Raw genomic sequence first — 16943 nt, 5'->3', positions numbered from 1 at the left:
AGATTTCTGATTCATGTCTGATTATGTTAATGTTACTGACATTTATTGACAGACTGGGCACAAACAGACAAATTCAAAGTTTGGTTCTCAAAGGGTTTCCGTATGGGAAATGATATACAGTACATCAGGGCTATAGGAAACACATCAATGTACTGTAGTTCTGCAATGCAACAAGTTTATTTTCTCAAAAGTCTCACATTTCAAACATTGATTTAGATTTTTTTGCACCATAACATGTCAAGATCAATTGTCAAGTGTAAACAAATATAAATAAAACATCAAATGTAAAATCCTTAATAGACAATATAAAATATTTTAGGACATGTTAAATTATATATGGAACGTTAAGACAGGGTCCTCAGCTCTTTAATTTAAGTGGTCTCTTAACTCATTAAACAATCCAATGAAATCCATAAGTAAATCAGAATATCTTGATGAGTTAAAATTGATGTAGAAGGAAAATAGGAAGGTTTGATGACAGTTCACCATAAATGGAAGAGTAAACCCCCCAAAAATGTATCCACAGGTATCCCCCGCAAAAACAATATTAACAATTAAATGTAGTCTATTAATAATCCAAAATGTTTAAGGGCAACCCAAGATCTTACCCAGTTACCAAAAACTCTTAGAAACTGACACACAGCAGGTCCCGACAAGTCTTCCACAGCTATCAAGGTCATTGGTGACATCCTTGAAATCCTCAGCAGCTCATAGCCATCCCATTTCTAAATCTTGACTCCATATATATCTTCATGGTATTTCTTTTTGATCTGAAAATGCAAAATTTAAATCAGTATGAACTATAACATCTGACATCATGAAATGTGGGAAGGCCATTGCTATGCAATTACATAGCTCACAGTTACCTACAATTTTGTTTTCAAACATACTTCTATTTTTTACAGTAGCAACTGATAGATTTACAACCGTAATTTAGATAAGCTGCCTGCGAATGGCAAACGATGATTCCAGTGTTTTGAAATGTGCAATAATGTACAGATTGAGGGAGGAGAGAGATCAACCTTGAGTTGGGTCACGTAGTCCTCCGCCTGAGTGCTGGTCATGCCAAGCTGTTTGCACAGGATGTCTTGCACCGCGAGGGTCACGCCATGTGCCATGTTCACCCCCCCACACACGTACAGGTGCCCCCCCTGCTGGTGCAGAACTCTCAGCACCTCTTCGCCCATCTTCTCCCTCAGGATATCCTGCACGTAGACCTATTCAGATATCAGAAGCCATGTTTAGACACCAGAAGCAGTAGCCTGGACAGCAGAAGTGACCAAGTCATGCTTTATACCTTAGGTTGTCCTGGCTGACGCGAGTATGCCGATATTACGTTCTTCAGAACACCTTGTCTTCTCATGTCCAGTGTCTCCTCTTTGTACAGGTGGTCAGTCTCTGAAGTCTGGCAACCAAACACCAGGTTCATCGGAGTTCCGGAGAATCCTTGAACCAATCAGGGACCATGTATAGTCACATATCTTACTGTGTTTCTAATACGATGTATATTTATACATTAACATACATTCAGATATATTTTTTATTTTCTTCACCCAGGGTACCGTTTGCTTCAGAATCAGGATTAAAACTGCCTCAAGGGTGCACGGACACTACAGCATGGGCAATACACACACTTAACACTGAGTTACCTGGACATTTCATGTCACAAAGTCGTTGCTGCCAGAACCCCCTGAAGGGGGCAATCCCGCTTCCATTCCCCACTAAGATGATTGGGGCGCTGGCTTCTGCAGGAAGATGAAATCCACTGGAGCTGTATCCAATCACCAACCAAAACAAATACTACATATGACTTGAGGGTTGAAAAACAAAGTTGGAGGAGAACATTCAATTAGTACAACTGACATTTGCCTCAAGGTGTCAGCATTGTGGTAGAGCAACATTGGGGTGGACCCAGACTTATCATGCTGATCTGCCTCACTTATATATTGTTTTACTATTCAAAAGGATAAACCACTAACTTGGATCCAAGTGTTCTAACATAATATGTGTAAACATAGAGATAGTCACTGTAAATGTCCCATGCCTTTGGATGTAACAGGGGACCATATCTCCTTCATTGATGTTGTTTAGCCAGGTACTGCAGACCCCATGGTGAAGAGGACCCTGTCCATCTGTGTAAAGGAGGACACAGAAGCTGAAAGCTATTTCATCATGCATCATGTGTTCACTTTCTGCTAAAGGCCGATTTTATTGATGCATAAACATATCCATCCAGGTATCTATCTACCTTCAGTATGGTAGTTGACCACAGAAACTGTGACATGGATCTCATTGGGATTCAGAGCAGGGGAGGAGCTGATAGAATAGAGGCGGGGCTTCAGCAAAGGTAGCTGGCTGTAGAGAAAGGCCTCTGATGGCTCCAGGGTTGGGAACTCCTCTAGGACTTCCAGGAACGTGGGACACTTGAACATCTTCCATGTAATATATTCCTTTAAGTCCTAAACAAAAAAACTCAAAATATTCTAAAACACATTTTGGACATGACGTCCTACAATGGCATGACTGAATACGTAGGTGTTCCACGGCATTCTGGAACGGAAGAGAGTGAACAAATCCTGATTTGATTTACCGTCGCCAGAGTTAGCAAGCGCTGGCGGTGCTCCTCCTGGTTTGTTATCTGAGAAAGTTTGTAGAGTAGATTCTGAGAGGGGGTTGTGGTCACATCCAGGAAGTATGTTAAAGCCTGTGACAAAGGGCATGCTGGGATACGGTCCAAGGTGACCCAGTTTCTCTTGTTATCTAAAGGAGAAATAGAAAAATCTGCATCTTACAAACATGCTTTGTTCACTCCTTAATCCCTCCAAAGCAGTTCATGATCACCCCTTTTCTAAAACTTAGATAGCACAATTATCAAACTCTTAATGCATACAAATATTTTCGCAACCAAAGAAAAGTTTTACCAGAATAGGAGTCACTGCAATATTCCAGACAAAGGCTCTGGTTGATCAGGGAAGCATTAGGGATGAACTTGAGGATGCCTGCCACTTGTTGTAGTGGATTCCCAGGACATATACCAATGTGGTCACCAGGACAGAAGCTCAAGACATCATTCATTGTTTCCATCTCTAGCTCCACTAGAATAGTGGACTGACTATAAACAAAGAGGATTAACCATTTACCCACATGATAATGTTTGTCACCCACCTTATTTTCAATAATAATAATAATAGTTTTACAGTAGGGCCAAAAAACAGGAATAATGTATTTCTTATTCTAATTAGCTTTGAACATGCTTTTAACAACAGTCAACAGTAAGATATCTGTAAACCAATTGAATCACAGTTGCGATGCTACAAATGCAGACCTTGAATGAGAGCTCTGCAGATCCTGTCTTCTTTTCAGTTTCATGGGGAGCACTGTTTTAGAATGGGCAGCTGCCAGTGCTAGAGAGAAAAGATAAATACTTTGTTTCAAACTTGAAAAAATAATCGTATTAAATGAATAGATAATCATTAACTTTTAAGAAAACAGAACAGAGAAGGACATCCTCATCCCCTTTGCAAAAACGAGAGAGGCATTTCTTGACGCCTTGTGGTTTCCTCTTCATCCCTTGGTCTACCTTTTCAGGTCAGACATTTGAATGGATATTATTAGATTGGACTGCCTTCTGAAGCTGTGGGTACCTGCACAGCGGTCCAAGTGGCTGATTTCATGGGAAACTCGATATTTCATGGGCTCCCATGACTCCCAAAGCTGATCCGCCCCTGGCAGCTTAAAGCTCAGCTGCATTTGGATGTTGAACTCTTCACAGGCAACCTAAATGCATAGCAACAGACAGATAAAATAATGAATGGCTTTATCGTTTTTTCCACATTCATCAAGCAGCCAGATGTAATATAAGGACTAAATAGGGTGTAATAACTATTTCCAGACTTACTATTCAAGCGCCAATCATGAAAGGTAGGAAATCACTTACCCATATATCATTTAAATTCTGATATTTGACAGTCAGAAGTGTACTGTATTCACGCTAAAGGGTTTTGTCTAAGGCATTATCATCCGCACAGGATACTAAAATAATTCTAAACGAATCCCTCTGCAGTTTACCAACCTTGAGAGTCACAGATGCCCATGCCAAGAAGGCTTCCTCCTGTCCGTTCATCTCATCCCCTTCTCCAATGGGAGCTAGCCGCATAGCGCCCAGCTCTTCTAGCTTGTCATCCACTGTGTGAGCGAAGGCGCAAAACTTGGGGTACATCCGGGAGCCAAGCCCAAATACACAGTATCTGGGTGTTCAAAGAGAGAAAATACAGACATATCTTTCAGTTGTTTTATGGTAAATCAAAAAGGATGCTGTCGTGGCCAAAAACTGTATGAAACTTACTATCACTGAACTGGTTGAGTGTCATGACGTGAACTAGCACTGAACTGTCTGAACTATCCTGGGATGACGTCACTACTAAGAACTGAAGGATTACTTCAGGTGAACTAGAACTAAAAGAACAAGACGCAGCACATAACAAGATCTTAGTTACGTAAGATGAACTGTCACTGACCAATGGTTAGACCAAGACGGGCCATAACTGACTTTAGAAAAAACATTATAAAACACCTGTAAACTAAAAGATGGGCTGTAGTCCCTTTCACAACTGATAGGAAGAGAACAGACTGATATTAAACTGAAACAGATAGCAAGAATAGGCCACGTATGCCATAATACGCCAAAGGTCCTTTAAGGGAGTGTTTTGTGTAAAGAGTATAAAATGACTGTTTTATACTCTTTATACTCTAATGACTGTTCGCCCACTGTCTGTATCTATGATGATCAAATAAAGTTTCTTGTATTTGAACCAAAGAAACCCTGACTTCCATCCTCCGTGAACAACCTCTCTGAATCTGCCAACAACAATGCAAACTGTACTTTTGATACAAACCTCAACTGTCTGCTAAGATGCAGCAAGGAGAAGAGCTGCTCCTTAAAACTCTGAGTATAAAAAACATAATTTATTGTTTTAGAGGGTTGAGACGTGGAGGAAATGACTTGTATTCTACCACACACACACACACACAAACACATACACACCTCTCCATTTGCAGGAGGGCTTCCGTTTCCGAAAGTGCTGGTTACCACAATCAAGAGGCTTTCTGTGTCTATGTCACAGATGTTGTAGTCTTCCATGCAAAGCATCTGAGAGGTATTAAGACATGGTACTGATTTGAAAATTGTTTTTGTAGAAAACAGTCATATAAATTCAGTACAAGAACATTAATAGAATGAATAATCTTTTTCTGACCTTCTTGTTAACACGATTTGTAATTAGCCACTATAAATTATAATTTCAATCAGATGTTATGTAAATAGTTTCTTACCCTGGAGTTGAAGGCACCATTAAGCATGGTGTGGAGTTTCAGGGCAAATGTCTGTGAATTTCCAGTTTCTGAGGCAAACAGTACTGTGCACTTCACCCTGCTGGCCAGGAATCTCCTCATGAAGATTGAGGACAAGAGGACTACCCTACGAGATGGTATGACAGATGTAATTCCATCTCACACCACCCAACAGAACACATCACATGACCACTGCTCATCATGCTGAAGCCCAAATCACAAACACTTTTTCCCTCAGGTCTCCTCAATTTGTCTGATCTCAGGCAAGCAAACCATTCAACCACAATCCATTTAGTATCTTAGCTGTAAAGTGTTCCTATTTGGTTGTAGACTTACTGAGTTGCTGAGAACTACAAGTAGGAGCATTTTACATGTTATATTGGAATAGCTTCATTCCGATTCCTTTGTCTTCAAAATGCATGGCCATTCCATCAAAGTCAAAACAATTCACAATTTTGTCCACGGCAACTTACCTGGCCACGGCTTTGAAGCTGATCTTCTGTCTGATCATGAATTTTTTCTTATCGCTCCAGTTATGGCTGATCCAGGGGTCAGACTAGGTTACAAAATATAATGTCAAGGTACACACTTTGTACTTTGATTCTTTTGTATCTAGTAAAAGCATCAATTTACTTTGTCATAACTGTTCTTACACAGCTCTGCAGTAGCTGATTAAAAGAACAGTTTGTATATTTAATTAACATAAACTAGATTCTCAGTACCTGGTAGTAGTAAAATGGAGAGAGGATGTAGTTGACCATTTCCTGGTGGAAGACAGGCGTGAGGGAGCCTGACATGGGGGGAACCAACCAGACCCAGTCTGCGGGACAGCCACCACGGAGCCGGTACTCCGACTCCATGTGCTTCATAAAGGATTCTGCCATGGAGTGGTGGTCAGAGATGGTCACTTTGTTTTTCTGCATCCAGTCAGGAAAAAAATGGCATGTTCTTGATGTGCATTTTGACGATTGTGACCATCACAAAGATTATTGTCCTCTAATATGGTGTTAAGAATTTCCTTTAAGGGTTAGTGGAACTCATGGTCAGAACACAGGTTACCAACCTGAAAACTGTGTATCACTGCAACATTAATGGTCACCAATGCCTGGTCCTTCCACAGCGAGGACAGCCTTTGAGTATGTAAGCCCATCTTGCGGCCAACCTCCTGCACCAATCAACCAAAAAGTCCTCAATTGTGATTCCGCTTTTGCACAACTGCGGCTGTTCCCATACAGGGGGGCACACACATCCCAAAGGGGTGTATCATGCAGAACCTTACCTCGAGAATGTTATAGCGTTGGTAGTCACAAAAGTCCCTGACACCAATTTCTGTGCCCATGTACCAGCCGTTGAAGGGACACGCTGAAAACTCCAGTCCGCCTACTTCTAACAGCATACCAGAAACTGCTGGAAGAGTGTACCACTTCAGTCCAAGGTCCTTAAACCATTCATGCCTGAAGGGAAATGAACGGGAGCAGTTTAAATACAGGAAGAGTCTCGTATTGAGTGTCAGTTTGCTATAATTTGGACCCAATAGTCAAGGGTTAGGCATTCCCTGCTAAAATGCAACTGTTTCGAAATATGAATTGATTTACCTGATATAAAGCTAGTTTCATAAAAATGTGTTATTGGGACAGGTCATCCCTTAATTCTGCCCTTTTTAACTGCAGTAGGGTACACATACAGTCTGAGATCCTGTTATTCTCTCATTCACAGAAACTCAGAAACTTGAAACACCTTATCCTACTTAGTATTGAAACCAGTGACTGGCCGTTAGAATTATTGTGCAATAAAGTAGAAAACCCTTTGATTTGGGGAATTATTTGGACAGGCATGCTAAAGATGTGGAATGCTGACAGGTTTTATACAGTGTCAGTAATTCCCATTGAGGTCTGAAGTGCCAGATTTGGAAGCTGCCTTTATTTGAAAACAGACAGACCAATTGTTTGTACCAACTTAATTAGCTACCACAAAATGCTCTCTTTTATGTCAGTAGACCATCAAATTTGCTTTGATAATAAAGAAATCTGTATATTTTCCCACATACATTTTTAGAACTCGGTTTCCTGTTAAGATCCAAGCATCACCATTATATATATATATATATATATATATATATTATACCATTTCAATATCAATCAAAAGCTATGATAGTAAACAGAAAGTAGTGATTGTACAACTAATGTCATGTGGAACCAAGGGTAAAAGTCACTCACTGTGGGTGTTCCATGGCAACTTCTAGAATACAATCCAGTGGAATTTCAAATAAGTCTGGATCCTCTCCATTGGCTTGCAATACCAAAGGCAACATGTCAAAGAGGCCATATTTCGGTCTCCATCCAAGCTGGATACATATCTTTGAAGGCACAGCAGAACATCTTTTTTGTATTGTATCTAAACCATTGCATATAATAAAGACAGTGTTATTTCAACTCAGGCAAAAAATTACCTGAGTGAATTCCAGACTGGAGGGATCTCCCTGGATACTTCCATCGGGCATTCGATACCCTGCATATTTCAGCAGCTGACTGTTCCACACCCGGAAATCACCCCTACCAGTCATTCTCTGACGGAAAATGGTAATTGCCGACCTAAAAAGAAAGAGATATTGGAAGACAAGTCATATATAGAATATACTGTCAGACTAGTTTGTTGAATGCTTTACTTTATGGATCATATTTGTCCTGACAGACCAATAAATGATTCTATTTGTTAACCTAATTTCAGAAATATCTTCACAGAAGAATGTTAACAAATGTTAATCTTTCCATGTGTCAGTGTTCTTCCACTAAGAATGCCCAAACATGTATCCTTGTAAGAGAGCAATGTAAGGCAATGAACCATGTCTGTATAATCCTCTTGTGGACAGTCCACCTTGAGTTGTTACACATCTTATCCCTAAGATTATCAAGACTACATGTTTTAGGATATCAGCTCAAAATAAGAGCTATCTTTTGTTTCAAAAAATACTTTCTTAACTCACCTTAGGTTTCCGCCATTTGTGGCATACTTTAAGTGCTTGCACAACAGATCAAACATTTCCTGAGTAGTTGTGCACTTTCTGCCATCGAAAACCTGTAAGACAATAAATAAATAAATAAAAATATATTAATCGCACAAAAAAATGCATCATCAGACCAATAAACATATCTCTCCCCAACACAGACAGACAACACTTTTTCTCACCTGTAAATTAGACCACTGAATCCTACCAATGCATCTTGGAGCATTCCTCCATGCTTGTTTGGCAGCAAACGACAGTTCTTCCAATGTCAGCTCATATGTTCCGGTGACATCAGTTTCCATAACAATCGTCTCCAATCTTGCAAGATGGTCCTCAATTTTGGGACTATCGGTTGGTATTAATAATTAACTTTAAGTCTAACAGATTGGTAAACTCAAAGACTAAATTATTTGATTCATACATTAAGTGCAAAAAGTAAACAGTGCAATTAAATATACAGTCTGCTTTGGCCTTAATCAGTGTGTCTAAATACTTACTTTACTTTGGACTTGAATAACAGGTTAATGAAGTCAATAGCCTGGGGAAGTATCTCATTGTGAGCAGTTGGAGCCAGTTTGGGATTCCGAATCAATGTTTTGGGAGTCATTAATGAACCCTGACAACTGATTGAGTCACATGCCAGATTCTGAAAGCAAAATGTAAAGTTGAAATTAAATTGTATAATTGTACTCAAAACAATAATAAACTTTGGAATTGTTTTGGTAAATTATGTGTGAGAGAAAATTCGAAAGGAAATGCTAATTAAAATGTGCATCTTCTGTCAAAGGTACAGACAGAAGTACATTTTAACAAATTACATTCTACATGATATAATGAAAAACGTTTTGGCATTTTTTGTCATGTGAACATTGTCGCTCATATTAGTGACATATGACTATTTAACTTATCAGTTAAATTGTACATGTTTATGAACATAAAAAGTACTTAAAATTAGTCAATGAAGATTCTTAGTTGTCGCTGGCAAATGCAATAATAATCTAGTTCTGCTTGAGTTGCCAGCAAATAATCTATTAAAATGGCTGAGCGGTTAAGGAGTCGGGCTATTCATTTAGAATGTTGCCGGTTCGTAATTGGCTGTGCCAAATGACGTTGTTGTTACGGAGTCTAGTTGATAGGTAATCGACTAGCCGGACTGCTCCCCGGACTCCGTGTGTATAGGGACTTGTACATTGTTGGAACACGGCTTGTGAACTTGACGTTGGTGTCTTTATTCATTCATTTAAAACATCATACTGAAACAGTTGTTGTAATGTTTCAATAAATCTCAGGCAATTATTTATTTTTATATCTTTATTTTTCTTCTTATGCTATTATTTTGTTGTTCTGCAGCTGTGGGCGCACATTTATCATCACGCATGGTTTTAGTATTCCTTTGAGTGTCAGATATAACTTTCCCTGATGCAGCTGCAGTGAGCGTTTGGTCGCTAAGAAGGCTGTTAAGAGTGGGTCAGGCTGATCTTACATTTCCTTCTTAGTGAAAGATCTTCTTAAGCTAAGAACGACTCTGGGAAACACGTCCTTCTTTCACAGCGCTCTTAGAACGCTCCTAAGAAGCTCTTAGCGCTTAAGAGCTTCTTAACCAATCTGGGAAACCCGGCCATTATGATTACGGCTTGGCCCTACTTGCCTTGGGGAGAATGTCCCTGTACTTACTGTAAGTCGCTCTGGATAAGAGCGTCTGCTAAATTACTAAATGTAAATGTAAAACATTGTCATGTCTGAGCAAACCTTGACAGCCCGCGTGTGCAGCGTGTCCTGGTAGCGTGAGCCATTCTGGAAGTTGTTGATGGCTAATGAAAACGGACATCTGGTTCTCCTTTCCAACTGGAAACAAAAAAACAATATGGATCATCAAATTATATTGTCAAAATAATGATAATTATAAAGATCATAACAAGATTATAGGCATCTTAGTTCTTCTGATAACCACACTGAAAATTAGAGCCTGGCAGTTATGGTATGCTGAAGTGCATGAGCCCATTTTCTATTCAAAATAATAACAATATTGTTTCCATCAATTTGCTTACCTTTGGCTCTGCCAACCGAGATTTTGTGTTGTCATCTTGAAGCACTTTCATCTGCCAAGATGAGTTATTCCATATGAAATCAATGATGCATCATGAATTTAGAACATTTGTGTTACAGCAGGTTAAATGAAATATAAAATTAAGTCAAATTATGTCCAATCTACAACTAACGAAAACATGCGTTACTAAATAAAGGAGTTCTCAATTTGACAAGTACAGGCAATACCTTACCTCAAGTCAAGTGTACACACACAACTGAAAGTTAACTACTGTAGGATACAGTGACCTGCAGTGCCTATTTATAGCCTCCTTCACCACCTCTATAAGGAAATATTCCCGTAATTAAAACGTTGTTACGGGAAATGTCGTGTCTCATTTTGTAAATGATTGTGAGAAGACTAAACATGTTTATTTATTTCATTAATCGTTACACTGGATGCATCCATCTATGTAACATACTCATCAGTTGATTGATTGTGTTCTAGTTACACGAAGAAACTAACGACGTAGGCTACAAGTTTACATCTACAGGCAGGTCTGGACTGGGACTGAAAAACGGCCCGTTCGGGAAATCTCCCGACGCCCAGTCCGACCCTGTCTACAGGGCCTATAGGTTAATTTGGTCTGGAAGATGCTTGATGCGAATGATTTTTGATTATACTTTAGATTAATTAAAGACTGAGTTCTGAGGCTCAATTAATCTTTTTCCTGAAAAGTGCATCAAGAGTCGAAGGTATAAGAAGACCCTGAGTTTTCCCAGGGTCGTAATCATAATATATATTGGGGGGGACACATCCCCAATGTCCCCCCCCAATATATTGTAGCGGGGTTTGCTCGTTTAAGATTGAAATACTTAATTTATCATAAAGTCTGGGGCACCACCCTAATATTGGTTTAGGACATTAGGGAATCCTATGTTTAATATGTAATAATCAGTCTCATCTTTAGGAATGAATTCGTTCTAAGAGTAGAGCCAATCGTAACATCAGTGAACACGCACGTCAAAATATCTTTACAATGAATTTATTCAAGTAAGGTAAACAGATCTTATGAAAAGTTGGATTATGGGTTTGATATGAGAGATTGGTTTCAATGAACAGAATGAAATGGTCTAACTTAAAGAAAGGCAGAAATTGTACAGTCAGTGATTACATCCTTACAAATCATAAACAGAGCTCACGCCAATGCCATGTCGAGGAGGAAAGAGCGTTAGCCATAGTTACGTTTGATCAGGGGTTGATCAATGATGTTGAGGGCGGTTTGCGCCAAAGGTCCATTTGAAGAATCTGAAGTCACAGCGCGGCTGCGCTGGGTCATGTGACTGAGTCTGCGGGATCTCAGTGAAGTCGCATTTGAAATTGCGTTTTTGGTTCTTCTGTTGAAACGTCCAGATAGTGTCGCGATCACTATAAAGTTGAATCTCAGGAGAAGCTTGGCGACGTCCTTGGAACGCCAATCCTGATGGCGTTCATGCCATGGTCGGTTTCGCTGGAGTCCGAGATTGATGGTCATCTTAGGGCTTTATACAGTTCGAGGGAGGACCCGTCTGGGGTCAGATGTGGATTGGGGGAAGCTGGGTTCTCAACTCCCCCCTCCTTCCTTCACACCTACCAAAGGTGTGATCTGATCTCTGGCTGATCATTCGATGGTTCAAATATTGTTCTGGACATCTTGGTACAGTTACAAAATATAGTTGAATGATTGTTTTATTATGATAGCTTCGTGTAGATACCAAGAATGACGTGGTTATCTTTCAGGAAGAAGGAGTTGTTACTAGAATCAAGATTTCAGTGAACACAACATTAAAACAAAGTAACAAACATAACACAAATATCCCTCTCATAATTCTCCACCTTGTACTCTTGTGGTAAAGTCTCAAGAACTTTCCTCAAAAGTTCTGATCAAGGTATGTTCTTTGTTCAAATCGCCGCCGAAACGGATAGCAAATGGTCGCTGGAGACGTGTTGTCTAAATCAGGCCCTTTGAAGCTTGCAAGCTAGCAGGAGGGCTGATTTGGTAGATTGGGGAGGTCCCCCCCCCATTCTATGGTTCCTTTGCATCGGCGTTTGGTGGGTAATCAGCATACTGAGGGTGTCACAAGGGCTGATTCTGATGTGATTGAATCACTCTTCAGGTGTGGCAAGATGTTGGCTCCGTGTGGTCTTGTGGACCTCACTACATCCCCCCGGATGTCAACTTTCATAGACCGTCGTCGATGAAACTGTTGACATGAAGACAAGAGAAGAAAGACCACAGCAGCGTAACAGCATGTCACCCCCCCTCCCCAGACATTGGCATGGCTATGAGTGATTAAGCTATGACATGACATAGGAAAAAGGTTGAGAGGAAATTATTGAAACAAAAAGAGGCACTTGAAGTGGCTTACAATGGCCGTAGCAATTGAAGCTTTGTGACTAGGGGTCTAGATGAGGGAAAAGTTGTCGGCTTTCCAATCTTTTTAAATCAAACTAGTTTCAATAAACTCATTTAGGTTATGGTTACAATTGACTGCCAAAGACGTATACAAATAACAAATAAAGGTACAAGGTAATTATAGTACATACTTTACACAATTATAGTTACTAAGTAGCTTCTTGAAATCAACGTAACTAAACCACATTGATGAACTGCATCTAATAATGTAACTTTAGTTTGGCAACCACTGTTATTTTAAAACACAGTTAGCTGCGGGAATAGTCAATGCTTTTTTCGACAAGCTATATCGTGGCGGCATAATAGGTTACGTGTAGAAACTGCATTGTTTAGTTGCTTCTAAACAAAAGTCCTTCAGGACTAATCACTACTGTCTGTTTCCTTGAACTAGACATGTGCACCAACGTATTAGTTGGTTGGTTAATTCACTTAACCAAATAGCTACACTATTAAAATAGAGGCTATAATAAAGGCTCTTATGCTACTTTCCTTGAAGAGCTGGCCGAGGCAGATTACAGCGTAAATGTCGGGGCAGCGGTGTTTCTGAGCACGCGCGTACCTCCGGTCAAACCTAGCTGCTTCCTTTGAGCTAGCTGGTCCCACACACACACTCGTGGTGGCGGTAGGTTACGTGTACAGAACTGCGTTGTTTAGTTGCTTCTAAACAAAAGTCCTTCAGGACTAAGCACTACTGTCTGTTTCCCTGAACTAGACATGTGCACCAACGTATTAGTTGGTTGGTTAATTAACTTAACCAAATAGCTACACTATTAAAATAGGGGCTATAATAAAGGCTCTTATGCTACTTTCCTTGAAGAGCTGGCCGAGGCAGATTACAACGTAAATGTCGGGGAAGCGGTGTTTCTGAGCACGCGCGTACCTCCGGTCAAACCTAGCTGCTTCCTTTGAGCTAGCTGGTCCCACACACACACTAGCAGCTATTTCACGAAAAACAATTGAATACGCACACAGCCACTGTAGCCTAGGCACAGTAGTATTAAATACATGGTGCTACATACAGTTAGAGCTCGCTCTATTTTAACAGTTCGTTTCACAAAAGTTACGATTGCTCATTTCAATCTATCTTAGCCTCACACGGGGCGCCAATATGTAGCGGGGTTTGCTCGTTTAAAGATAGAAATACTTAATTTATCATAAAGTCTGGGGCACCACCCTAATATTGGTTTAGGACATTAGGGAATCCTATGTTTAATATGTAATAATCAGTCTCATCTTTAGGAATGAATTCGTTCTAAGAGTAGAGCCAATCGTAACATCAGTGAACACGCACGTCAAAATATCTTTACAATGAATTTATTCAAGTAAGGTAAACAGATCTTATGAAAAGTTGGATTATGGGTTTGATATGAGAGATTGGTTTCAATGAACAGAATGAAATGGTCTAACTTAAAGAAAGGCAGAAATTGTACAGTCAGTGATTACATCCTTACAAATCATAAACAGAGCTCACGCCAATGCCATGTCGAGGAGGAAAGAGCGTTAGCCATAGTTACGTTTGATCAGGGGTTGATCAATGATGTTGAGGGCGGTTTGCGCCAAAGGTCCATTTGAAGAATCTGAAGTCACAGCGCGGCTGCGCTGGGTCATGTGACTGAGTCTGCGGGATCTCAGTGAAGTCGCATTTGAAATTGCGTTTTTGGTTCTTCTGTTGAAACGTCCAGATAGTGTCGCGATCACTATAAAGTTGAATCTCAGGAGAAGCTTGGCGACGTCCTTGGAACGCCAATCCTGATGGCGTTCATGCCATGGTCGGTTTCGCTGGAGTCCGAGATTGATGGTCATCTTAGGGCTTTATACAGTTCGAGGGAGGACCCGTCTGGGGTCAGATGTGGATTGGGGGAAGCTGGGTTCTCAACTCCCCCCTCCTTCCTTCACACCTACCAAAGGTGTGATCTGATCTCTGGCTGATCATTCGATGGTTCAAATATTGTTCTGGACATCTTGGTACAGTTACAAAATATAGTTGAATGATTGTTTTATTATGATAGCTTCGTGTAGATACCAAGAATGACGTGGTTATCTTTCAGGAAGAAGGAGTTGTTACTAGAATCAAGATTTCAGTGAACACAACATTAAAACAAAGTAACAAACATAACACAAATATCCCTCTCATAATTCTCCACCTTGTACTCTTGTGGTAAAGTCTCAAGAACTTTCCTCAAAAGTTCTGATCAAGGTATGTTCTTTGTTCAAATCGCCGCCGAAACGGATAGCAAATGGTCGCTGGAGACGTGTTGTCTAAATCAGGCCCTTTGAAGCTTGCAAGCTAGCAGGAGGGCTGATTTGGTAGATTGGGGAGGTCCCCCCCCCCATTCTATGGTTCCTTTGCATCGGCGTTTGGTGGGTAATCAGCATACTGAGGGTGTCACAAGGGCTGATTCTGATGTGATTGAATCACTCTTCAGGTGTGGCAAGATGTTGGCTCCGTGTGGTCTTGTGGACCTCACTACAATATTGATACAAAATATTTAATAAAATATAAATATGCTACGCTATGACAGGCAACCACGCACGCAGTGTGCGAATTACGGGGGGTCTGACCCCCCCCGATTAAGGCTCGGACCCCCCCAAAAGAGGTAAAAACCACAGGTCGGGGGGGTCGATACATTTATATATCGTTCTTACCTGTAATCGTAAATATCACAATATAGTTACCATATTCATTCAATAACAGGTTGGCGATACACAGACATGTTGACTTTATGGCAGGGAATATCACACACTATTACACTGACTGCCATAGTCAAAATTCACTCATTAAAGCTCATTACAGCGCGAGTGACCAGTGCCCAATAAAACTCAAAAAACACCGCGCTTGTTGAATCACCTCAGTGTAGCGGTGCGTTCTGCGTCGTGAGAAAGTGCAAGAAAGGCAAGTTTGCTATCTAATACCCCAAAAATCTGTCAAGAATGTATTTGTAATGGCAATTAGTTGTAGAATATTCACAAGAATGTTAATGATAGAAACATGGTTAACCACCAACTTAGAAGATAGCTATCGCTAGCTCTATATCAAGCAAGATAGCTTAATTTGTCTCTCATTGCTTGTCAGAATCTGGAGAGATTTCCAACAACCTTATTTTGTGATGAACAGTCAGATATGTTCCTCAGATATGTTTCAATTTTGTAAAGATCAACTTTTTTATTTCAGAAAGAAATGACTACAAACAATAGTGTTTATAGTTTTAGTAGTGCGTTCGTGTGTGCCATTGTCGTGCCGTTTACTTGGTTGGGGCGGCGGCAGGATTGAACTTCGTCCCGGGGGAGGGGGGGGGCACTGAGTTGACCCCCCCGATTGTCATTGTATAATTCGCACACTGCACGCACGCTGTTGGAAATTATCATAAAATGTCATCATATTCATAACTTAACGTAAAAAATGCTATTTTATTGCTGATACCGATGTTCTGTACGGGAGGTGTAAGCTTGCACTAGTTTGGTAAGGATGAGAGTGTGCGAAGAGCGAGGGGGAGAGAGCGTGAAGAGAGAGGGGAGAAAGCATGAAGAGCGAGTCGGTAGAGAGCGCGGAGAGGGGAGAGAGCGTGGGAGGGGAGAGAGCGTGGGACCCTCAGACTCCCCAGCAGATTTCGTCTCAGTGTGTTGGACAGACTTAATAGAATTGTAAATTGTGCCTTTATAGTCCAGAATACAATGCCCCAGTGTACCAAGGTATTAAAGGACATGCAATGTCAAGCATCATCATGACAAATAAAACACAGAATCTTTGGGAAAATACCTGTCTGAGCCCGTCAGTGTTGATAAAAATTATTTATTGCTTCCTTTTCCAATTATGGCAACACAACATGGCTATTACCTCAATAACACCTTATTGGACAGGTAGGAAAGACTTCTGGAAGTGCTCAGAGCACTATATGATCAGTCAGCTACTGAAGGTAGCCTACTCTTCTGCCTGGGTGTCATTTAGTGAATAGGAGACGTCCATATTTACTGTTGTTTTTGGACAAACATAGTTATGGACATGTCAAATCGTAGCCTATAATCTCATAGACAAAACTAAATGCCTTAAAATAATTAAATATGGTTGCGTAATATCTTAAGCATGTTATGAGTTTGCCAGTTTACACGGT

General features: G+C 40.4%; 1 protein-coding gene across 1 annotated transcript; it reads right to left on the bottom strand.

Annotated features, from left to right (window-relative positions):
- Positions 1–10651, bottom strand: LOC134031751 (nitric oxide synthase, inducible-like). Its single transcript, XM_062475463.1, has 26 exons — positions 10633–10651; positions 10402–10452; positions 10103–10198; positions 8851–8999; positions 8536–8698; positions 8333–8424; positions 7799–7940; positions 7566–7705; positions 6629–6803; positions 6413–6514; positions 6072–6266; positions 5823–5905; positions 5332–5476; positions 5045–5149; positions 4896–4945; positions 4073–4247; positions 3645–3777; positions 3326–3404; positions 2922–3112; positions 2591–2760; positions 2249–2459; positions 2045–2132; positions 1650–1771; positions 1298–1446; positions 1023–1217; positions 1–770 (listed from the first exon to the last, which is right to left on the bottom strand). The coding sequence occupies exons 2-26, from the start codon at positions 10450–10452 to the stop codon at positions 726–728; spliced, it is 3246 nt and encodes a 1081-aa protein (XP_062331447.1). The 5' UTR covers positions 10633–10651; the 3' UTR covers positions 1–725.
- Between the last annotated feature and the right edge of the window lie 6292 nt (positions 10652–16943).

This window comes from Osmerus eperlanus, chromosome 12 (assembly GCF_963692335.1).
Source record: "Osmerus eperlanus chromosome 12, fOsmEpe2.1, whole genome shotgun sequence".
NCBI lineage: Eukaryota > Metazoa > Chordata > Actinopteri > Osmeriformes > Osmeridae > Osmerus > Osmerus eperlanus.
The sequence above is the reverse complement of the archived record's forward strand: the minus strand, read 5'-3'. Positions and strand labels throughout refer to the sequence as shown.